We start from the raw sequence: 25,272 nt of genomic DNA on the forward strand, positions 1-25,272 counted from the left end.
TGGAAACACTGGAACATATTCTTATTCATTGTCCCCAGACCAAAGGTTTGCTCAATTTGTTAATTTTACTATACTGTCATTGAATCTTAAATTTGTACCATTTTGCATTCTAAACCACTGCCTACCAGCTATATGTAGCTCTGCTTACTGTACCTGATTTCTCGTCTGATGAAGTGCGCTTAAAGCACGCAAAAGCTTATATTCTGAATAAAATTTTGTTGGTCTTAAAAGTGTAACTTGACTCGTACTTTGTTGTACTGCTTTAGACCAACACGGCTGCCCACTTGGATCCCTCTATAAGGAAGTTAGGGACAAGACAATTCCCCCTATTTTGGAACAGTCTAAGGTGCTAACAAATAAGATATCTCTAGGGAAACTGCTGGTTGATGAAATACCAGCAATCACTAGAGTGACAGCTAGGTTTTGCACCCAAGTGATCAAACAGAAGAATAGTTTTAAATCATAGGAGCTTTCTCTTTTGGTGTAGACCAGGGGTGGCCAAACTGTGGCTCGAGAGCCACATGTGGCTCTTTCACACATATTGAAGCCCCCACTGCCCTGTTGGCCAGCATGGAGAAGGCATTTCTCTCTTTAAATCACTTCTCCAAACCAAGCCAGCTGGTGGCTTGGAAAATGCATTTAAAGTTAAAGTTGCTTCCTTTCCACCTCTCCCTTCTTCCCCCATCTATTTGCCTGCTTGCCTTCCTTCCTTCCCTCAAACACCCGACATTCGTGTCTTGAGGCTCTCAAACGTCTGGCATTTATTCTATGAGGCTCTTATGTTAAGTAAGTTTGGCCACTCCTGGTGTAGACTTTGTGGCCAAACTGTGGCTCGGGAACCACATGTGGCTCTAATTAAATAAAAACTTCCTCTGTGTAAGAGACCTTCTTCCTCTTCCTGAGTGTTGGTCTAAATCTGGACCTCAGACTACACAATGTTAAGATTCTAAGTGTATATTTTAAGTACTCAAAATATATGCCTTTGCTCCATGCTAACAAGGGGGCACTTTTGTTCATGTCTTGACCTTCATGCGTATGTCGATTTGGATAACAGGATGGAGGCAGAGCTAAGGGGATTTCAGCACTAGAAACAGGGATGGAGTGTAGTGGGTGGAGATCAGAAGTACTTGCTTACTATCCACTTACCCTTTGCCAACTCTGCTCTTTTCTGAGAATTTAGGATGCTCTTGAAGTTTCAGAGGTAGATGGCTTTTGAAATACTTGTTCTAGTGGTTGAGAGTTTGCAGGGATCTGGAGTTTTGTTTAAAGTGGAAAGAAAAATTATATTTGAGGGAGCATTTGAGAAAGCCAGTTTCATGTAGTGGTTAGGAACACGGACTCTGATCTGGGAGAAGTGGATTTGATTCCCCACTCCTGCACGTGCACATGGTGAATGACCTTGGGTCAGTCACAGTTCTTGAAAAGAGCTATTCTCTCAAGAGCAGTTCTCTCAGAGCTCTCTCAGCCCCACCTACTTCACAGGGTGTCTGTTGTGGGGAGAAGGGAAAAGAGATTGTAAACCACTCTTAGACTCTGACAAATCCTGTCTCTTCTCTTCTTCCTTTAGAGATGTTTCTCATTGTGGTTAGCTTTTCTCATTTTGCCAGATATTGGTGTTTGTTGCTGCAGTTGCTGAGTGGAGGAAGGGGAATGGAGAAGGGAGTGTGATGCTAAGAGGGGATCCTTCCTTAAGAGATGAAACACCAGGCAATGTTCCCTCTTGCCTTATACAAATGTTTGAAACAGCTGCAGAGTCTTGGTCAAACAAAAGGTTGATTTGAGCATCAATACACATTCGTGACTCACACCCATTTGGGCTGCCTGGCTTTAACAGTTTAGCAAAAGCTCCTCTGAGGGGCCTCCCAACAGTCACTCTAAATGTTGCACCAGACATTCTCTTTTGAAGGCACAAAACCATATTTTCATGTATTATTATTATAGAGGTGTTCATTAATTATTCAGGGGTCTCCCCTTCACCAGCAGACATCCTCCCCCTGGCTTTCTGATGACCCTGAACCAGGGGGAGGGCCTTCAAAACGGGGGATCCTCTGCCCCACCAGGGAATTCACAGCCCTACTCCTGGAGCTTACAGTAGGCCCTGTACTAAGACCCCTGTAAGCTCTTGGAGGATTGGCTACATCTGGGGGGGGGGGGTGCCCTAATATGCAAAGAAGTTCCTGCTTCAAAGAAAAGCCCTGTCTAGGCATAAAGCCCTGTAATATCATTAATCTGGCCACTGATCACAAAAATGATTGGACCACTGGACAGGACCACCAGCAATGCTGGAAAGAACCCCAGAGAACCACAATTCCTCCACTGAAGAGGAGAGTCGGAAGAAGTCATGTGGTGAAGCTTTACAGGGGTAAGGTACCATTGGCCCATGACCTTGAAGGATTGCACTTTAGTACTGATCACTTTGGCACAGCTGATACAAGATTTCCAGATAATCTGCCAATGATCAATAGTGAAATGTGCCATGAAGTAGTATAGGTTGGGAGAATAGGGTTGTCAGAAGAAATTAAAAGTTTGCATAGCAATGAAATCAAACCTTGGGATTGTGATTGTTCCTTAAGTAAAAGCTGTTCGAAGTCAGTAAAAGATTTCCTAATTTTGTTAGCCATTGTGAGGGATTCAAACAGGATTTATTGCTATGCTAGGAATAAGGTCTGTTGTGGGGGAAACTACAAGAGGCTCTAGAAAGTGACTCTGGGCAAGTGCTCCCCCATGTTGCTGTCTTCTCATCCACCCATTCAAGTGGAATCTGATGCCGTGCTAAAAGCACACTTCTAAGCGGTTTCTCTTTCACAAATACTTTATAACATTGGATGCTAGTAGTGGTTCTCTGTACCACATAGACCTCCATGTCTTTGATATGTTAATTTAAAAGGAGTGCCGGGGGAAGGAAGGCAATTGGCAAGTGGCTATTACTCCAGAAGCGCACAGGGCAACAAATGTCCCTATAGTGACCAGGCACTGGGCAGCATGAGACACAGAGGCAAGGCCTCAGATCTTGGAAGGGAAGCTGGGAGTCCTGACCATCCCAGTGGGAAATTCCAAAAACAAAACTGAAATGTATTTTTAAATATTTTTCCTAACCTTTTTCCCTTCCCCCCCTTTGCCACCCCCTCCTTAATTTCCCTCCTGTTTGAAAATTAATAAAAATGTTAACCATGAAAGAGAGTGGCCCAAAGCAAAGGTATCCTCATATCTCTTGAAACCAGTCCATGAAGATAATTCCTTTGGGAAAGGAAAGTATTTGTTATACCTGAGGATAGGTGGGGGCAGGGCTGCTGGATAGCAGGTGCAAGGAGGGCATTGGCTGCCAACAGGGTGGTGGAGGTGGAGTTAAGGGGAGTTCAGCACTAGAAACAGTGATGGATTGTAGTGGATGGGGTCATAGTTACTCTTTACCTGCTCTGTTCTGAGAATGGAAGGGTGCTTTTTCCGCCTGCTCTTGAGGGTACGGAGGTGAGTGACTTTTGCGATACTTACGCCAGTGGCTGAGATTAAAAGAATTGTTTTGTAATTGGTATGACACCCTTCAAAGTCTCAAGTTTCTTTCTGAGATGTGGACTTTTGTTAAAAGCGGAAAGGAAAATTACAGTTGAGGGGGGCCTATTTGAGATTCCTTTAAAGATGGTTTTTGTTGTGTTTAGCTTTTCTCATTTTTTGCTCATGTTGGTGTTTGGTGCTGGGGTAGCTAGGTGGAGGAATTGGAGTGGGGAAGGGATGGTGGTGCTAAGGGAGGATTCTTCCTTAAGAGAGGAAACAGCAGAGCACTGAAAATCGCTGAGCAAGAGCGCAGTCCACAGCAGCATGGCACCCTTTTGTATTCATTTACTTCAGTGGACTTAGAAGAGTGTAAATTTGTTCAGGATTGTACTGCAAGGAGACCTGTGGAAGGAGAGAGAGAACAAGGGTGCCCTTTTGTCTCTTTGCCAGCATATGAGAACATGGGCTGTTTCCCCCCCCCCCCCCCTTGATTGCAATCTTCAAAGCAACCGTCACTCCTTCTCTTATTGTCACAGAATTCTGGTTAAGTGAGTTTCGGTAAGGTAGTCAACTCTGGGGTCAGAAATTCCTGGAGATTTGGGGGTGGAGGCTGAAGAGAGTGAGGAGTTATTTGGGGGGTGGGGGGGAGAGATATGTCTATAGTCCACCCTCCAAAGCAACCATTTTCTCCGGGGAACTGATCCCTGTCATTTGGAGATCATTTATAATTCTAGGGGATTTCTGGGCCCCACCCTAGTTTGGGGGTATATCAGATTCAGTTATGTCCCATCTCTGCTTTAGTCCTTTTGGGTGAGTGACTCCCCCCACCCCAAACATAAGGAAGGAAGTGGCCTTTGTCCCTATTGTTTTCTCAGAGTTAGTTCAAGACAGTTGACTGCCTGCAGGGGAATGAATATTCAGATAGTACTTCCTCCTCTCCTTACTGAGATGGGCTGCAGCACCTCAGGGCAAATGCAAAAGGGGAAGCTGGATTATCTGTTATCACAAAAACTAAGAAAATGGTAAAGCAGGTATTCAGTTGGCTCCTTAAAGACTAACAAAGTGTATTCCAGTGTAAGCTTTTGGGAGTCATCAAATGAGTTTACATATATATCTATTCAGGTGATGTTTGACGTTCACAACAGAAGACCAGGGGAGGGGGGGAAGAAGAAATTGACTCAAAGAGGATGAGCCCCCCTCCCCCCGGCCGCCGCTTGTTACATAGGCCAAATAGGATTGACACACAATAAACAGTTCCCACACACACACACCCCTATGAGCCTGCTCAAGTCCCCCAGAATTACAGCTCATCTTCTGACTACAGAGATCAGTTCCCCTGGAGAAAATGGATGCTTTGGAGGGGGAACTCTAGGGCCTAATACCCCACTGAGATCCTCCCCAAGCTCCATTCCGAGGAGTTTCCCAAACTGGACCTGGAAACTGTTTGGTGTAGTGATTAAGTGTGCATTCTTATCTGGCAGAACCAGGTTTGATTCTTCACTCCTCCACTTGCAGCTGCTGGAATGCCCTTGGGTCAGTAGTAGCTCTGGCAGAGGTTGTCCTTGAAAGGGCAGCTGCTGTGAGAACCCTCTCAGTCCCACCCTTCTCACAGGGTGTCTGTTGTGGGCGGGGGCGGGGGGAGATAAAGGAGATTATGAGCCACTCTGAGACTCTGAGATTTGGAGTGGAGGGCGGGATATAAATTCAGTATCATCAACATCATCATCAACTATACCTCCCTATCTCCCACTGTAGGCCAGGGGGACCCCATAACCCTAAAATGGGTGGCACCAGGCCAGCCTGACTCCTGACCAAAGGAGGAGGGGCAGATACCCTTCCAATAGAGCCTGACCTGGCCAGCGGTGGAGAAGGCTTGTCTTCTGTCATCATGGAGGGGAAAGAGGGACTTGTATTGCTGCAGCTGGTAAAGTCAGCTGTGGTCCTGCCACCTGACACACTGTATATGCATTGACACCAAGTGTGTAATCAAGGGCTCCTGCATTTTATGATACTGCTGTCCTGTCTTGGCACATACACATAAAGGTTTTCAAGTGGAAGAGGAAGGAAGGTTAGGATTGCCAAGTCCAATTCAAGAAATATCTGGGGGGGTTGGGGGTGGAGCCAGGAGACAATGGGGGTAGAGCCAGGAGCAAGGGTGTGACAAACATGATTGAACTCTGAAGGGAGTTCCGGCCATCACATTTAGGAAAGGAAAGGTCCCCTGTGCAACCACCAGTCGTTTCCAACTCTGGGGTGATGTTGCTTTCACAACGTTTTCATGGCAGACTTTTTACAGGGTGGTTTACCATTGCCTTCCCCAGTCTTTTACACTTTCCCCCCAGCAAGCTGGGTACTCATTTTACCAACCTCGGAAGGATGGAAGGCTGAGTCAACCTTGCGCCGGCTACCTGAACCCAGCTTCCGCCAGACTAGAACTCAGGTCGTGAGCAGAGAGTTCAGACCACAGTATTGCAGTACTGCTGCTTTATGATGAAGGAACCTAAGGAAGGTTCCCGTTTGACACCTCAAAAGAAGAAGAAGACTGAAGATTTACCACTCTGCGCCACAGGGCTGCATTTAAAGGGACCACAAATATTTTAAATGCCTTCCCTCCATTGGAAATAATGAAGGATAGGGGCACCTTCTTTTGGGACTCATAGAATTGGACTCCCAATCCAATCCGTTTGAAACTTGAAGGATGTTTTGAGCAGAGGCACTGGATGCTATGCTGAAAATCTGGTGCTTCTACCTCAAAAAACAGCTCTCCCCCCCCAGAGCCCCAGATATCCGCGGATCAATTCTCCATTATACCTTAAGGGAATTGGTCTCCATAAGGAATAATGGAGTGCCCAGCAGACATTTCCCTCCCCTCCCCCCACTTTCTGATGACCCTGAAGTGGGGGGAGGGCCTCCAAATCAGGGGATCCCCTGCCCCCACTTGGGGATTGGCAACCCTAAGGAAGGTTCCTGTTTGATCATCTCAAAAGAAGAAGAAGAAGACTGAAGATTTATACCCCACTCTTCTCTCTGAATCAGAGACTCAGAGCGGCTTACAATCTCCTGTATCTTCTTCCCCCACAACAGACACCCTGTGAGGTGGGTAGGGCTGAGAGGGCTCTTACAGCAGCTGCCCTTTCAAGGGCAACTCCTATGATAGCTATGGCTGACCAAGGCCATTCCAGCAGCTGCAAGTGGAGGAGTGGGGAATCAAACCCGGTTCTCCCAGATAAGAGCTCGCGCACTTAACCACAACACCAAACTGACTGTCAAAGGTTGTTGATGTGATTGTCAAGAGTACCAGAGCCACTAAAAGCGGCATTCCTGGTCCCAACTCCACACCCTGGTCTCCAGGCGGTCCAGTGGCTTGGGGCTTGCCTCCTGACCCAGTGGACTATCCTTACAGGAAATGGCAGTTTCAGAGCGCAGGCTGCTGAGCTCCCTCCCCAAACTGCACCTTCCCCAGACAGTCCAGGAATTTTGTAAGCATGACGAGCTCTCTTTTTTCTGTACCCAGTACAGACACAGGAACCTTATGTTAGCTCCATTGTTCCCTCTAAGCTGAGTTAGTGGAAGCTAGCTCACAGATTTTTAGCCTCCAGCTCACACATTTTTGCCTTAGCTCAGGAAAAATGGCCCCAGAGCACACTCATTTATGTAGTAGCTCACAACTTTAAAGCCAGTAGCTCACAAAGTAGAGCAGGGGTGGCCAAACTGCGGCTCAGGAGCCACATGTGGCTCTTTCACACATATTGTGTAGCTCTTGAAGTCTGAACCCTGTTGACCGGCTTGCAAAAGGCATTTCTCTCTTTAAATCACTTCTCCAAGCCAGCTGGCGACTTGGACAGTGCATTTAAAGTTAAAGTTGCTTTCTTTCCACCCCTCTCTCCCTCCCCTCATCTATTTGCCTTCCTTCCTTCCTTGCAGCTCTCAAACATCTGACGTTCATGTCTTGCGGCTCTCAAGCGTCTGATGTTTATTCTATGTGGCTCTTACATTAAGCAAGTTTGGCCACTCCTGAAGTAGAGTTTTTGCTCACAAGACTGCACAGCTTAGGGGGAGCATTGGTTAGCTCACCTTTTATTTTTGTAGTTAAATATTTATGAATGCTGAGCAGGTGGCTGGATTTCATGGCCATTTTGTTGTACAAATCTGCACATCTGAATGTCCTTGGCCAATAAAAACATACAGCCAAAGTCCAGGTGAGGATGAAGGAAAAAAACGTTTATCGCAGAGCCAAGCCAAAGGCCTGCTCTGAGCTTTTTCAAAACAGTCATTTTATATACCCTTGAGGACACATTGGCACGTATTAGCATATACACAAACTATTTGGTGGCAACATCCAGTATAATTTTATCATGAGAGCCAGCTACACACTACTGACATGCTCTGCCATGGTGGCATAAGCCCATTGAACAGGATCTATATCGCAGAAAGAAATTCTGTTTCACGTGCACCTTGACCAGATAAATCCAGTTGGGGGCTCTACTTCTATTGTTGCTTAGAAACACAGCAAAGATTCAGTAAGGCATAGCACAACTTAGGCTAGTGTTATAAATAAGCAGTTTGGTGTAGAGAGCCAGTTCGGTGTAGTGGTAAAGTGCACGGACTCTTATCTGGGAGAACTGGGTTTAATTCCCCATTCCTTCACTTGCAGCTGGTGGAATGGCTTTGGAATCACAGAGTTGGAAGGGTCCCCTAGGGTCATCTAGTCCAACTTTGGGTCAGCCATAGCTCTCACAGAGCTGTCCTTGAAAGGGCAGCTTCTCTGAGAGCTCTCTCAGCCCCACCTACCTCACAGGGTGTCTGTTGGCGGGGGGAGGAAGGTAAAGGAGATTGTAAGCAGATTGTAAACCACAGTTTGAGACCCATCACATTTAAGTGGCCAATTCATGTTTCTTATGAGCCAAACCAATTTATGCATCTCTGAGACAAGTTTCCAAGAGAGATTGAATAATTATGCCTCCCTGCCCTTTATCCAACAAGAGGAATCTGTCAAGTTCCTTTCCATTATCTGTATTTCTTTGATGTAGGCTGTGGAAAGTGTGAGTAGAATGCTTAGTCTGCTGCGGAATCTAAACTTAACCTGCTTGCCTCCTAGGAGCTGGGAAACTACTTGGTCCCCAAGGTCATTACTCTCTCCCTGGGATGTTTGGTAGACAGCTTTGTAGTGAATGTGTGGGTGACCTATAACCACTACATTTGAACTGTCTTTGAGCCCTAAGTTCAGGCGCTTTTCTAACAACCATTGTGAGGGTAGATAATCTGAGACTGTGCTGTTGTATGTCACTGTTGACACCGACTGGCCGAGTCAGTATCCATGTATCCTGTCTTACAATAAATGCTTATCCAAACATATGAAGTCATCTTTATCGAAGGAAAAGTGGGAACTTGACAGAACCACAGTTCGACATTGAGTAACCACAAGATAAAAATCAACTGTGATGTAGACGCAGAAAACAATGTCATAAAATATCCAATAAAGAATATTCAAACAATATCTAATCTTTATACATCGAAGTAGGCAGCCGTGTTGCTCTGAAGCAGTAGAACAAAATAGGAGTTGATTGCACCTTTAAGACCAACTTAGTTTTATTCAGAAAGCTTAAGTTCTGAATAAAACTAAGTTGGTCTTACAGGTGCAATCGACTCCTATTTTGTTCTTAGCTTTATACAATGTCTCATTTATGCATCAAAACTCAGAATCTATAACTTATTCTTGGAAACAATCCAACAACTACTGTTTCAATATAAGTAACCTTAGGAATAATATAGACATACAAAGAACCCTATATATGTCCAAAGGGCAGTCTTGAAAACGTGCCGCAGTGAAGTAAGTAATCTTGGGTCGCGAAAAGACTAGTTCATGAATGACTGCAAAAGTTAATAAGGTTCTCTATGATATAGAAGATCCTCTTCGTATAACACGGCTCCCACATCATGCCATCGTGTTGTTTGCGATCTTCCTCTTCCAAGCTTGTAGAACAAAGGGAATTATACTGCCATTTTGGACTATTTGTGAAGGTACAGATACATGAGAAACTTGGTGTTTTTCCAGAGAGAAAGTTCCAAATGTTGTCATTGAGTAGGGTTGCCAAGTCCAATTCCAGAAATATCTGGGGACTTTGGGGGTGGAGCCAGGAGACTTTGGAAGTGGATCCGGGAGACATTGGGGGTGGAGCCAGGAGCAAGGTTGTGGCAAGCATAATTGCTCCAAAGGGAGTTCTGGCCATCACATTTAAAGGGACTGCACACCTTTTAAATGTCCCCTTCATTGGAAATAATGGATAGGAGCACCTTCTTTTGGGACTCATAGAACTGGACCCCCTGGTCCAATCTTTTTGAAAATTGGAGGGTGTTTTGAGGAGAGGCACCAGATGCTATGCTGAAATTTTGGTGTCTCTGCCTCAAAAAACAGCCTCCCCACCTGGGCCAGAGCCCCAGATACACACAGATTGATTCTCCATTATATTCTATGGGAATCGGTCTCCATAGGGAATAATAAGAGTGCCTATCAGACATTTCCCTCCCCCCTCTCTCACTTTCTGATGACCCTGAAGTGGAGGGAGGGCCTCCAAACCTGGGGATCCCTTGCCCCCCACCTGGGGATTGGCAACCCTATCATTGAGTGTTCTGCATATTCAGAAAATTTATCTAATGAAGGTCACGAACGAAATGATGGTATGATCTGGGAGCATATGATGAAGCTGGCTCTAGTCCTCAAACACTTATGCTGGAATAAAGGCTGGGATTCTGCCTAAAATTTCCATGGGTGTAATGGTTTTTTTTCTTCTTCACAATTCTCCCCACCCAGAACCTGTCCCCCAGGAGCTACATTTCAGGGGGTATTTTGGGCTGCAGGAAATGGGAGGAAGTCATGCTTCTTCAGATGGGAAGTCTGTGGAAATCTGAGATGTGATCCAAGACCATATTTTGTTAGTCTTTAGATGCTTTAATGCTCTCATTTTATTCTTGCTGCAACTATTAACACAGGAACCCCTCTGGAATCATTTACAAATTGCATTTCCTTATCGGTAGCGACAACTCAAAGACCAACACAGATTTACTTTGTATGACAAAAATGACTTGTTGTACTTGTTGGACACCAGAGGCAAATTTTTCTTATTGTACGTGAAATGAGAATGACCAACCTTGATGTTTATGCGGTGTGATTAACTGGGGTGGAAAAGTAAGTATTAACTGATTGTCTGCACTGTCTTCCTACAGCTATAAGTACATCTGCATAATTCTCTTTTGTATGGGTCTCGTGTTCTATGTCACCGTACGCAAAGGCAAACTAGTCAATGCTAAAGGGAAATCAGTGATCACCTCAGCACCAGAACAGATGACAACAAGAGGATCTGAGTTACCCTTGAAGCTTTTGTCTGAGGAAGAATATAAGTCCCTGTTCCAATTTGATGGAATCTGGTAGGTTCTCGGAGCACAGCTTTCTTCTCTGAGTATTTAACATTGGGAAGTAGAATGAGACAAAACTGTATTTTGTCTCCCTTACTTCTTTATCTTTGTGTTGAAATATTAGCTATCATTTTAAAATCAAGGCCTTCTGGGGGTGATTGGGGTTCTTTTTTTGGGGGGGGGTATATTATACAGACTAATGTGGTGATTAGGGAGGGTAATTGTGCCAAGGTGTGTTCCCCGAAAAAACTTTGCCAGTAGCTGGGTTTTATCTCAGATATGTGAGAGACCAGACTTCATGTCACTACTGAAAGAGGAATGGAAGGCAATATACAACATCTTAAGACAAGTTAGAGTTCTTTGAGAGGTTAACAAACATGTGGACAAGGGGTGACCCAGTAGGTGTTGTTTATCTAGACTTCCAGAAAGTTTTTGATAAAGTTCCTCATCAAAGGCTCCTAAGTAAACTCTGCTGTCATGGGATAAGAGGACTTGTTCATTACTGATTCGGAGTTGGGAGTAAGCAGTGAAGTGTCTAAGCTTCTGGATGACCCTAAATTTTTCAAAGTGGTGAGTACCACTTTGAGATGCTCCAGAAAGATCTGTTGAGGCTGGGCAAGTGGGCATCAACATGGCAAATGAAGTTCAAAGTGTACAAGTGAAAAGTAATGGATATTGGGGCCAAAAATCCTAACTATAAATAAAGAAGAAAGAAGATGATGATATTGGATTTATATCCCACCCTTTACTCTGAATCTCAGAATCTCAGAGTCACAAACTCCTTTACCTTCCTCCTCCACAATAGACACCTTGTGAGGTGGGTGGGGCTGAGAGAACTCTTACAGCAGCTGCTCTTTCAAGCAACAAAACTGGTCCCTGGTGCCAAAAAGGTTGGGGACCTCTGCCATAGGGTATAATGGAGAATTGAACTGCGGGTATCTGGGGCTCTGGGGGGGGGCTATTTTTTGAGGCAGAGGCATCAAATTTTCAGCATAGCATCCAGTGCCTCTGTGGCGGAACCGGCCCGATTCTGCCTTCAGACCCGGTCCCGTCGGCTCCCTATGGAGTCGCCAACTCCTGGAGGGAGCTATTTCTCCTCCTGCCCCTTGGGCGCGCTGCCACCACCTGCTCAGTCCCGGGGTTCAGATTGAGAGGAACAGGACTCCCAATCCCCCTCTCCAGCTGTGAGGCTAGGCCTCAAGGTCCTCTGCCACCCTGCACTTGGTTTTCACAGAGACCTCAGCGCTTCTTTGGGGCACCCCTGGAGGATTGGCACCTTATCCAACTGCATGCCTTTCCCCTTCCCCGGGGCCCCCTTCTCAACACAGCGTGGTCTAAAGCGGTCTGGGGATCTAGGTGGTACAGAGATTGATTGCCAGCATTTAAACAGTAAAAATATATTTATTTAAAAAGAGAAAAAGATAGGAAAAGAAAAACAAACCAAAAACAGTTGCCTTTAAAAAGTTAGCACCGCACAGCACCGCACAGCAAAGTACAGCAAACAGCATAACAAAATAAAGGTGGTTTTTAAACGCATCGTATTGTCCCTGGTCTATACTTGATCTGCCTAAGAAAATGACTTACTTTGTCTGCCTGCCTGGGGGCCCCCAGGCAGGAGCCTCCATTGCTCACCACATGCTTGCTCGAGCGCTCGCTCAAATCTCCCCTCTCTTCCTGCCTAACACATGGCAAGAACAACAGCCCTTCCTGCCTCTCTAGGAGACTTTCCCCCTAGCGTTGTTGGTTTGGCTCTGGAAGGGAGGGGGGGAGTGAGGGGAAGGCTACAAAGCCGGCTGAATGGATTTACTGATCCCTGCCTTTTTGGATGAAGCACCAACACTCTCAGATGGCGTTTCTCCACACGTCCCCCTCCTTAAATTCTGAGCCGGAGGGGTTGCCTCCTACAGAGGTGACCCCGTAGCAGAATCCAAACAAACAAGGAGAAACCCGTTAACCAAAACATTACACAAACATTCAGGTATTTCTCCAATAATACACAAAGTCCAGCACCCTAGGTGCCCATGTCCTTTCTGGACAAAACGTTGCATGGCTGCATGCAGCAGGAATGTCCAGTCTTTAAGATGTACTCCTCCATCTCCCAGGACCACCTCTGGAGTTTGGTGCTCTCCCTTCGTTGCTGCTGTTGCTGGGGTGAGGGGTCCATCAAAGGAGGAAATCCCTGGCCCCACATATGGGGTTGGAAACTGCCCAGTTCCCACACAGTTGCTTCTTCTTTATCCCTCATTGGTGGAATGTTCCCTCTGTCCACTCTGACCTCCCAGAAACCCACCTCTGGGGCTCCAAACAATTGCTGTCCCAGCTTCTTTGTGTCTCCTTCCTTCCTGCCTACATGCAACACCATGGACCTCGCAGAGAATGGCTGTGGTATATTCACCTGCACCACTGTAACTGCCTTTCCTGTCTTCTCCATAGCCACCACATAAGTAGCCTCGTCTAGGTCATCCACAATCACATGGGGTCCCTCCCATTCCACTTTCCGTTCACCAGTATGAAGGGGCAGGAAAACCATCACCCTATCCCCTGTCTCAGCTTCTGAGAACTCCACTTTCTGGTCCCTTGCCACCTCACACAGTGTTTCCAGCCTAGGGTCACTTTGAACCTCAGACAGGAACATTTCTGGCTCCCCCAGACTTCCTATCATCTGTTCCTTCAAGCCACCCCTAGTCCCACTGTTTCCAGAACACTCAGCCAACGTTTGATCTGGGTTCTCCGCCCCCTCAGTTGGTTTTTCAGTGTCAGCCAACTGACCCCCTTCCTGCCTGGAAGGTCCCACAGCTTCCCAGGACTCCTGTCTGCCCTGCTTCAAGACAACCTGTTCCGAGAGAGTCTCGGACGATCCCACTTCCTGATCCACAGCTACTTGGTGAACCGGTTCCAACCTAAGGCCACTCCGGACCCCCTTCTGGAACCGCTCCCGTTCCCCCAAGCCTTCAGCTATGTGCTCCTCTGAGCCCACATTAGCCTTGCTGCTCTCAGAACCTCCTGTGAAATCTCCACTCTCCACCTTGGTCTCTTCAGCATGCACATCCTTTATGCTAGACAGGTTCCCTTCCTCGCTAGGAACATCCACAGCCTCTTGCTGCACTTGGGGAAAGCTACACCCCTCTTCCCCTTGGGAACACCCTACTCCAGGGCTTGAGACAGGCTGGTCCTCCCCCTCCTGGGTGACTGCCCTCTCTTCGTCCTCAGTAACCTGTGCTGTTTCCCCCTCCCTGGTTGGTGGTGAGGTGGCTTCCTTAAAGTTGCCTTCCTCCTCCCACTTTCCCCTGGGGGTTTGGCTGCGGGGTACAGCCTTGATAGGGTACTGGCCAACCACCAAATCCCGGCCCAATAACACTGGAACTGTTTGTTCCTTCATTACCCCACATTCAGAATAGGATTTACCTTCTTGTGGAGCCAAACCCCTGAACTGCTTTCGGGAGTGGTCTGGCCCCAGTTTAAACCTTTTAAATACAGTGGCTTTATAGGCCGCAAAAGTTATCCCCCCATCTTCCATAGGCATGCTGTGATAGATAGCTGAGAGTTCTCCAGTCAGGATGCTACAGAGGTAAGACATATAGTCTTCCTCTGCAATCCCCCACTGTTTGGCTGCCCTCTCAAAGTTGGAGAGGTATGTGGAGGGGTCTTCTCCCTCCTTGTACACTGCAAAGTCTTTGGGGGTGACTTGGATCTCTTTGCTTAGTTCAGCTTCCAGACGTAGCACCTCAAGCTCATGGCGACGTTGCTCTTCCTGCTCCCGTCTATGGATTTCAGCTTTCTCTCTTTCTTCCTGTCTGCGGATCTCAGCTCGTCTCAGCTCTCTCTCTCGTTCCTCCTGTCTGCGGACTGCATCCCTCTCTGCTTGTCGTTCCTCTCTCTCTCGTTCCTCCCGTCTGCGGACTGCATCCCTCTCTGCTTGTCGTTCCTCTCTCTCTCGTTCCTCCTGTCTGCGGACTGCAGCTTCCTCCCGTCTGCGGTCTCGGTCCGCCTCGATACGCATTCTCTCCAGTTCCATCTGTAGCCGCAAGGTTGCTTCTGACTGGGTGGGGGCCACTTTTGCAGGTGCCCCTGCATGCTCAAGATGCTCCAACAGGAGGACTTGCATATCTACTACAGTCAGGTTGTCACACTCCAGCTCTTGCTTTGTGCACTCTTCCTGGAGCTGTGGCTTTGTCATCTTCAGGATTTCCAGTTTCTTAGCACGCTCCATCCTAACTAGCTAAACTTTCCCTACTCCAGTTGACCCGAAAAGAAAACAAAACCGCTGTTGCTTCCTCTGGGTGCTTGCACGTATCAAAAAGCAAAAATGCCTGGCCAATCAAGTTCTCTGTTTGTTCTCATCCCACCGTTGCCGCCAAGTGTGGCGGAACCGGCCCGATTCTGCCTTCAGACCCGGTCCCGTCAGCTCCCTATGGAGTCGCCAACTCCTGGAGGGAGCTATTTCTCCTCCTGCCCCTTGGGCGCGCTGCCACCACCTGCTCAGTCCCGGGGTTCAGATTGAGAGGAACAGGACTCCCAATCCCCCTCTCCAGCTGTGAGGCTAGGCCTCAAGGTCCTCTGCCACCCTGCACTTGGTTTTCACAGAGACCTCAGCGCTTCTTTGGGGCACCCCTGGAGGATTGGCACCTTATCCAACTGCATGCCTTTCCCCTTCCCCGGGGCCCCCTTCTCAACACAGCGTGGTCTAAAGCGGTCTGGGGATCTAGGTGGTACAGAGATTGATTGCCAGCATTTAAACAGTAAAAATATATTTATTTAAAAAGAGAAAAAGATAGGAAAAGAAAAACAAACCAAAAACAGTTGCCTTTAAAAAGTTAGCACCGCACAGCACCGCACAGCAAAGCACAGCAAACAGCATAACAAAATAAAGGTGGTTTTTAAACGCATCGTATTGTCCCTGGTCTATACTTGATCTGCCTAAGAAAATGACTTACTTTGTCTGCCTGCCTGGGGGCCCCCAGGCAGGAGCCTCCATTGCTCACCACATGCTTGCTCGAGCGCTCGCTCAAATCTCCCCTCTCTTCCTGCCTAACACATGGCAAGAACAACAGCCCTTCCTGCCTCTCTAGGAGACTTTCCCCCTAGCGTTGTTGGTTTGGCTCTGGAAGGGAGGGGGGGAGTGAGGGGAAGGCTACAAAGCCGGCTGAATGGATTTACTGATCCCTGCCTTTTTGGATGAAGCACCAACACTCTCAGATGGCGTTTCTCCACAGCCTCTCTTCAAAACACCCTCCAAGTTTCAAAAGATTGGTCCAGAGGGTCCAATTCTATGAGCCCACAAAGAAGGTGCCCCTATCCTTCATTTATTTCCAATGGATGGAAGGCATTTAAAAGGTGTACGCTCCTTTTAAATGTGATGGCCAGAACTCCCTTTGGAGTTCAATTATCTCAACCTTGCTTCTGGCTCCAACCTCAATGTCTCCTGACTCCACCCCAAAGTCCCCAGATATTTCTTGAATCTGACCTGGCAACCCTACTTTTGCCACCAACTGACCATTTCGGGCCTACTTCTGGTTTCAGGCATACTTCTCGTTTCAGACCTACTTCCAATAGGGGGCAATGCTCTGGTTTTTGGACAAAACGATGGTTTGAGGTCAAATTTACTATGGCCCAGCCTGACAAAGTGACATTTATGTCAGATCTGGCCCTCATAATAAATGAGTTCAACACCTCTGATGATATGTACTTCCTTGACCACCAGGATCAGCTCAATTTCTATTTGTTTGAGATGTTAGGGTTTTTTATGTGTGACCAAATCATCTGGCTTGTCACATCCTGAATCCTGGCTATAAAATGGGAAGAGTTTATGAGGCTATTGCCAGAGTGGAAGCCTGTGTGTACAGCTGCCCTTTGATTTTGATTTTTAAAGCAGACTGGTAAATTTGTGGCAGGGCAGCGTTTATCAACAGGTCACAAGTTTTTAGAATAGAGGAACTTCTGGCTTAACCAAAAGGAAAAAGAACAAAATTCAAGTCTAGTAGTAACTGAAGACCAACAAAATTTCCCCAAGAAACAAGTTTCTGTGAGTTTTGGATCTTGGTTCCGGGTTACGTCATCTTGACTTCAGGGGTGTCCGCAGATCGTCCTCCTGCGGCACCTTTGAATCAGGTGGTTGGAGGGGCGTCACAGACGTGGCGCCCCCATAGGAAGACTCTGGAGGGGTTTTTCTTCGGCATGGGACTTTTGCGGCTGCTCCTGTGCTTCTTGCATGTCCCAAGGCTCTGCCACCATGATAGCTGGTGAAGCAGAAAAAGATGAACGCCTGACTGCTTTCTTTCATCCTTTCAGTAAGCTTTTGATGTGTCGCCTTTCTGCTTCTAGTGTGGCAATTCTACTAGGCAAGTAAGTGAGCTTTCAATACCACTGGCTAATGGGTCGTTTTACAGTACTTTTTTCTGTTTCTGTTCTTCCCACTCTGTAAAAGCCCTTTCTCCCCTTTTATGTATCTTTGCACTTGCTTTTCCCCTTTGTAGTTAAAATCAATAAAAATTATACAATTCTGAGTTTTGTCTCATGGAAGCTTGTACCTTGGAAAACATTGCTGCTCTTTAGATGCTGCTGGATGCTAATTTTATTCTACCTTTTCTTCAGATTTTGTTCTAAATCCTGACATGGCTACCCACCCCATCAAAATATTAGTGGCTGATGCTCTTCAAAATTTATGGCGTTTCAAACTTTGCCTATTCAATCCTCCCCAAAATAAACTAGAGCAAAGGTGTCCAAACTTGCTTAATGTACGAGCCACATAGAATAAATATCAGATGCTTGAGAGTCGCAAGACAGAAGGGAGGGAGGGAGGGAGGGAGGGAGGGAGGGAGGAAAATAGGTGGGGGATGGAAGGAGAGTTGGAAATAAAGCTACTTTAACTTTAAATGCATTCTACAGGCTGTCAGCTGGCTTGGTTTGAAGAAGTGATTTAAAGAGACAAATGCCTTTTCCAAGCTGGCCAAGGGGGCAGTGGGGGCTTCAAGAGCCACACAATATGTGTGAAAGAGCCATAGGTAGCTCCCGAGCCACAGTTCAGCCACCCCTGAGCCTTGCAGAGCCTTAGAAACTAACACATTTCTCAGAAATTATTTCTGTTATAGCATAAACTTCCTCTAATGCCAGTCCTTCCATAACTCCCCTGGTTTAAGGTGGCTTTTTCAGGTTCACTTTTATTCTTATTATTTTGATCCTACACAAACTGCCCTTTATGGCTATCTGAGTTGCAGTGTCAGGTGTTCCAAAAACACTTCCTTCCTCCCAATCATTTCTACCTGTACACACTTCTATGTATACAGATGCAGGTGGAGTCTTGCTGCAGATGCTCAGCTGCACATCTGGGGCCACCAGGCAGGATCACTTTTTCCTCTGTTCACAATTTTGTAAACACTCTGTCAAAAGGATTTGAATGACTGTCACTTAGATAGGGTTGCCAGGTCCCTCAGATCCACCAGAAAGGGATGGTGGGGGGGATGAAATGACTGGGAGCGGGAGGAATGCTGAAAATAAACACAATGTGATATAGGCACATTGGGGATGTCAGGGGGGGGGGAACATTCTAGTTTTGGGGCAAAACTCTACCAGAGACTTTAGTATCTTGGTGCTTTAGTATTCCACAGATTTTTCCCTTATTTTCTCCTGCACTGGACTTCTCATCATTATTGGTGGGCAGGGTTTATACTAAGAGCCCTGTAATAATAATAATAATAATAATAATAATAATAATAATAATGATTTTATTTATATCCCACCTCCCCGCCTAGGCAGACTCAGGGCGGCTTACAAGACATGGTACATATACCATGATATAACAATAAAATACAATTAAAACAATAAAATACAGTTAAAATACAAATTCGTGAATTTAAGTTAAATAATTTAAAACAGGTATAAATTAATGGTGCTACAGTTTCAGTACATATATAAAGATGGCTTGATATCATTGCCAAGATTCCACCTTAGAAGGCAAGTTGGAAGAAGGCGGTTTTACAAGCCCTACGGAACTGGTTAAGATCCCGCAGGGCCCGCACCTCCTCTGGCAGCTGGTTCCACCATTGGGGAGCCATTATTGAAAAGGCCTGATCCCTTGTTGTTTTTAGCTTGGCCTCCCTTGGACCAGGGATTTTCAGAAGATTTTGCAAACTAGATCTCAGTGCTCTTGGGGAACATATGGATAGAGACGGTACCTAAGGTAGGTAGGTCCTTGGCCATATAGGGCTTTAAAGGTAATAACCAGCACCTTGTAATGAACTCGGTACACAATTGGCAGCCAGTAACAGTCTGGACGCTGCATTCTGCACTAGCTGTAGTTTCCGAGTTCGGTACAGGGGCAGCCCCATGTAGAGGGCATTACAGTAGTCCAACCTCGATGTGACCGTTGCCTGGATCACTGTTGCCAGGTCGCCACGCTCCAGGAAGGGGGGCAACTGCCTCGCCCTCCTAAGATGGAAAAAGGTGGATTTAGCAGTGGCTGCTGTCAGGGAAGGCTCCAGTAGCACTCTGTAAGCTCTTGGAGGATTGGCTATATCAGGGAGTATGGCCTAATATGCAAAGGAGTTCCTCCTACAAAAAAAATAGCCCTGTTGGTGGGAGTTCTTCCAGTATAGAATGAGACTTGGCAACCCTAAGTGCACACACATTAGCATTAAGGTACAATCTGCCATTTTACCTGCTGAAAGGAGGTAGAAGTGAGCTCTGAGTCACAGAAGCTCATGTTGGAATAAATAAATAAACAGCTAGCCCTCTGGAATTTTTTTTTTAAAATGGAGGACTAGTAGGGTTGCCATGTCCCCAGCATTGCCCAGCACTGTCGTAACCCAGAAGTGATGTAATTGTGCTGTTGCTTGCAGCTGCTCTAGGCATTTCTGGGGAAACTCTGTGGTTTCCCCAGACACTCTAGCCATTTAGGAGGGAAAACTTTATGGTACCTAGTGTACTATGATACTATAGAGTTTTCCCAGAAATGCCTAGAGAGGCCACGAGCGACATCGCTGGTGCAATGACGTCATTTCCAGGTGACATCATCACAACGATGTTGGGGGAGGTTCCCCACACCAGCCCAATGTGGGCTGGTGGGTTGGGACCCTCCCGGGTAGGGAAACCCCCGCCCAGACTGGGGGCTTGGCAGCCCTAAGAACAAGGCTGGGTATGATATCAAGTGAACTATGTAATGTTCAGTTCAATTGCCACAGTACAGTAAAACTAGATTAAGATACAGTGAAAATTACATTTTAAAACTTGTTTTATATGAAAAGGAAAAACTCCTATAAATGTGTGTTGAATACGAGTTAAATTATTAATTGGACTATGCTAACACTAGCTTAGCTTGAATTGTCTTTGCTGCTAAGGCAAAAGGGTATCCTTATATGAAACATCTGGCTTCGCATCTGCAAGTAAAAACATGACTTTTTCCTCTGCAGTGTGAGGGTCTCAATTGGCTAGGATTGTACCAAAGAATTTCTTCCTTGGGGCTGAATAAAGTGGATAGGCCAATAAATAATGGCACAGGTCTTCAGGATCCAGACCTCCACACATGCAGAGGCGCTGAGCAACTGGTGTTTGGGTGTATCGGCCTTCAAGCATAGCTGTTTGCATTGTTTGAAAGTGAATGGATGTAAAAGCTGAATGTAATTTGGAAAAGGAAATCATGGACAGATATTGTGCCCTTAGATGATCTAATTTAATTGGTTTAAACCAGGGTGAAAATTTGGTTTCTACTTATGACTTGCCTGTCTAAAGCAGCATTATGAGTGTATATTTGAGCCCTACCTTCGGCCAAAAAGGTTCCTTTGACAACATCTGGCATATTATATATTTGAAGGAGTTTGCTATATTTGGATTGCCATTTAGGATCTTTTAGACTTACAGAGAAATGAATGCTTGAAAGATGATCTACTGGGGCCCTCTTCAATTTGTGCTGGTAATTAAAAAGGGCTTTGTGTGCACGTGCCTGAAGAGAAGGGCTCTCAGCAGTTCAGCTGGGGTATTTGGAGGCAGCACTAATAACCTTTTTAGGAAAAGGTGGGGGCTTTATGGTATTTTTGTATATGTTTAGCTGTGTGTGTGTATCTGCACCTGGAAGTCATGTCAACCTCTGGCAACCGATCCCTACTGGGGGCCTGGAGGATATTTAGAGAGGTGGCTGAATAAAGCCTGCCCCTATCCTCTCGACTGGGTATTTCAAGGAAGTCTCCCATCCAAGTACTAACCGCAGTCAACCCTACTTAGCTTCCGAGATCTGACAAGATTGGGCTATCCAGATCAGGGCTCAAGAAAAGGTTTTGAGTTCTCTCCAAGTTTGCAATCAGGGTGTCATTCTATCCCCAAACCTCCACACAGTAGAGGAGTTGGGCAGTTATCTTATTCTGAAAGAGTTTTAAGGCTAGGTCTAAATGGAGACCCCCCCTTTGGAATGGTAAAACCTGAGAATTACTCCCTGTTGACTGGAGGGCTGTTGATTTTATCATTTCTATGTGTGCTTTCCATGACAGTGTGTCACTAAAAGTTATACCCAGGTATTTAAAGATTCAGCATTGATTGACTGGGGTCCTTCCCATTTATTCATTCATTCATTCATTCATTCATTCATTCATTCATTCATTCAGGGCGGCTCACAACACAAAATTCTGACAATAAATCAATTTAAAATACATTAATAATTTATACAATAAAATAGAGTAAAAACACAATTATCAGTATGCCATGCTAAGTCTTCCTTAAAAATTCAGCTATTCAGATATTCCGATATTCGGATGTTCAGATATTCGGATGTTCAGATATCGGTCAGTTGTATGCCAACCGGAAGAGGACTGTCTTACAGGCCCTGCGGAACTGCCCAGGGTCCCACAGGGCCCTCACCTCCTCCGGCAACTGGTTCCACCAGCAGGAAGCTGTGATCTATTAACCAGTGAGCAGTACACCGCCATTTTCCAAAGACCATCACATTGGTCTTTGAATAGTATATTTTTAAAAGCTTTTCTTTACAAAAATCACTAAGCCTGGACAATGACCTTCTTAACCTGATGTGAGTTACGAACTACAAAACCATATTGCCAGCATAATGAAGGACTGGAATCTTCCATGAGCCCAGGTGGGGAGAAAAGAGAGCCTCAAAGCCTCTCAGTGATGTCATTAATGTAAAAGATGAAAAGGAGGAGGGCAAGAATGCAATGCTGTTTCGCCCCTCTGACTACCGAGGTACTGTCAAGGAACCTGAGATACATACTCTAATTTTATACATGTTACTATGGAATTTCCTCATTAAATGCACAAGGCATTTGTCAATATTTGAACTTGCCAGCTTAGAGCAGAGCTTTTCTTTATCAAGTGAGTCAAAAGTGTCCGCAAGATCAACAAAGGCTGCATATCAGTATTTGGTGGAATCCATTACACAATCTGTGGCTAAATGTTGTAGTGTCAGGCAGCACCTAATAGTACTTTGGACCTTGACTTAAAAAAAAAAAAGCTTTTTCTGGGGAGATGACCTGATTGTCTGCTTCCCAGCCTTCCACTTTTCTCAGTAAAAATTTGCTGAAAAGTTTGGAGGCTGTGTAATGATTAACTTTGAACTGAGCATGCCTTGTTACTTCTGCAAACAGTGTAGAGTAGGTGAGGCCAGAGCAATAGATAAAATAAAGGGTAAATAAATCACCTTAGAGACCATAAGGATATCTTATATATTTATATATATATATGTGTGTGTGTGTGTGTGTGTGTGCTACAGTATTGGCATTTTCTGGCTCTCCCATTGGCTGTGGGATGCACTCCATCAACCATTGGCCCATCAAACATCACTCAAGTGTATTTGCATGGCATTGGCTGACTTTGCTCTGTTCCTTGAGTGATCATGTCTGAAGAAGAAGAATTGCAGATTTATATCCCGCCCTTCTCCCTGAATCAGAGACTCAGAGCGGCTTACAATCTCCTATGTCTTCTCTCCCCACAACAGACACCCTGTGAGGTGGGTGGGGCTGAGAGGGCTCTCACAGCAGCTGCCCTTTCTTTCTTTTTTTTTCCCAAGCCTTTATTGGCATAAAACAGATTTAGCAGTAAAATAGCAATATAAATAATATAAAATCCTAGATTATAAAGTACATAGGGAGCTAAAATACATAAAATAAGTAAAATATATATGTCGAGTTTTGCCAAATTAAATAATTAAAAGATAAAATGTGGTCATTCCAGAACCATTCTCTGTCGTATTTCCATGGCCTGTTGGAAAAGTCTAGCCACCATTAAAGTTACCTCAGCGCAAGTGTCATTTAAAAGTTTGTGGACTTTGCCTGAATCAGCACAGCCCAACATATCTGCTAAGATATCTTTCAAGTATATACAACGAATATCATCATAAAGAGGACAGTTAAGTAGTACATGGGAAATAGTTTCAATACACTTGAAATTACAAAGACAGTGTCTATTAGAGTACTCAATCCTGTTAAATCTACCAAATAGGATAGCAGATGGTAATGCATTACATCTCGTTAACGAGAATGCACGCCATTGCTGTGGAGCTTGCAGAGAGGAGAAATATGACGCTAATTTCCCTACTGAAAGAGGAAGTTTGAAATTCAGCGGGGAGCAGGACTTGTTGGCCAGGCTATATAACGTTTGCATTTCAATATCTAGAATTCTGAGCTTAAGTTTCAAAAAAGCTTCTTTTAAGGATAGCATAAGAAGTGAATCTAAATCAGTGCCCATAGATTTTATTTTCCTCTCAATAAATACTAGCCAATTTGACAAATTAGATTCTGAGAGCAGTTGATATAAAAGGCTCTCTGAGTCAGAGTGGAAATGTAGCCGAAGCCAGTATTTAAGTGACATTAGCCATGCTTGTGTTTCGACAAGATTCGTCCCTGTTTCTAAACACAAAACTGCATATGGTACGCACATTGGGAATCCCAGAATTTTCCATAGGAATTTTGATTGGACACCTTCAATGTTGTTATCCAAGGCTGTGATCCACACTGGGACCCCATATAAAAGCTGCGGTATCACTTTAGCCTTAAAGATTTTTAGCGCAGCTGGGATAAACTGATTTCCTCTGCTGTAAAAAAAACGCTGGATAGCTGCAACACTAACATTGACTGACTTAATTATACAGTTACGATTAGTCCAAAGTGTGTTATACTGAAAATGAATTCCTAGGTATTTGTAGTATTTTACTTGTTCTATCTCTTTGCCGCCTATTGACCATTTAGTTGGTTTCCAAGATTTGGAAAAAACAACAATTTTAGATTTGTCATAGTTCAATAGGAGCTTATTGTTGTCAAGGAAGGTGATACAGTGAACAAGCAAACGCTTTAATCCAATTCTGGAACAAGATAGTAAGACTGTATCGTCCGCATATAACAGTAAGGGAACATGTCTGGCACCAAGTTTTGGACTATGATGGTCAGTATCTGACAAAAAGGGAGCAAGATCTAGTATCTAACATTCTTAGTTCACTAAATGTTAAACCTAAAAATGTAAAAAAGGGAAGAAATACAAAATCTCTGCAGCCCTGGTTTGATGAAGAATGTACAGCCGTTAAAACTCTGTTGCGTAACACCTACAAATGTTACCGCGACTCTGGGGCTTTGTCTTTACCATCAGAGTACTTTGATCTTAAAAATCAGCTGTCCCAGGTTATTATAAGCAAAAAGAATGATTATGCTGAACTTCAGCTGCCCTTTCAAGGACAAGTCCTGCGATAGCTATGGCTAACTCAAGGCCATTCCAGCAGGTGCAAGTGGAGGAGTGGGGAATCAAAACTGGTTCTCCCAGAAAAGAGTCCGCACACTTAACCACTACACCAAACTGGCTCTCCTTGAGGCACTGTTAGTTGGTTTTTAGTGGATTATTTGATATTTTAATCTATTTTATTGAATTTTTGGTGTCATAAACATTCAGTGACCCAGAGCCCACTTCACTGGATGAACAGTAAATATAGCCCTAATTCTCAACATTACTTTAAAGTGTGTCAAAAATACTACAAAACCTTGGAAAAAATAGGTATTTAAAGGGTTCCCCCCTCCTTGGTGAAGGGTAATATGATCAACTGTTTTAGGCAGGGGTTTGCTACCTGTGGCTCTAGGATTAAATCTGACTCAGTATAGAATCAAATACAACTCTTTGGAAAAGGAAATGTTATCATAAAGTGTATCAGAGGATTATATAGGATGCAAGAATAGCCAGTGTGCAAAGGGAGTGGGAGGGTAAGATTTTGATGGGGCTGAAGTAAGGTTCCTTCCACCTTACTCTCCCTCACCCCGGCACTTGGCAGCCAGCAGCTCCATCTGTCCCCCCTCCCCTGCCCATTCCACCTCCCACTTCTCTGCCTCCCTCCTCTCTGCCTGCTGCTTTTGCTGTTGCAGTACACTGTGCCGTGCTCAGCTCTCCCGGCTC

General features: G+C 45.3%; 1 protein-coding gene across 3 annotated transcripts in view; it reads left to right on the forward strand.

Annotated features, from left to right (window-relative positions):
* Positions 1–3,425: 3,425 nt before the first annotated feature.
* The window catches only part of LOC132582918 (beta-1,4 N-acetylgalactosaminyltransferase 2-like), a 117,189-nt gene continuing 95,342 nt past the window's right edge, over positions 3,426–25,272 (forward strand). For all 3 annotated transcript variants that reach the window (XM_060254568.1, XM_060254567.1, XM_060254569.1), the window contains exons 1-2: positions 3,426–3,468; positions 10,717–10,917. In XM_060254568.1, the coding sequence (XP_060110551.1) occupies positions 3,428–3,468; positions 10,717–10,917 (242 nt within the window). In that variant the 5' untranslated portion in view covers positions 3,426–3,427. The remainder of the gene's footprint in view (positions 3,469–10,716; positions 10,918–25,272) is intronic.

Source organism: Heteronotia binoei, chromosome 15 (genome assembly GCF_032191835.1).
Source record: "Heteronotia binoei isolate CCM8104 ecotype False Entrance Well chromosome 15, APGP_CSIRO_Hbin_v1, whole genome shotgun sequence".
Taxonomy (NCBI): domain Eukaryota; kingdom Metazoa; phylum Chordata; class Lepidosauria; order Squamata; family Gekkonidae; genus Heteronotia; species Heteronotia binoei.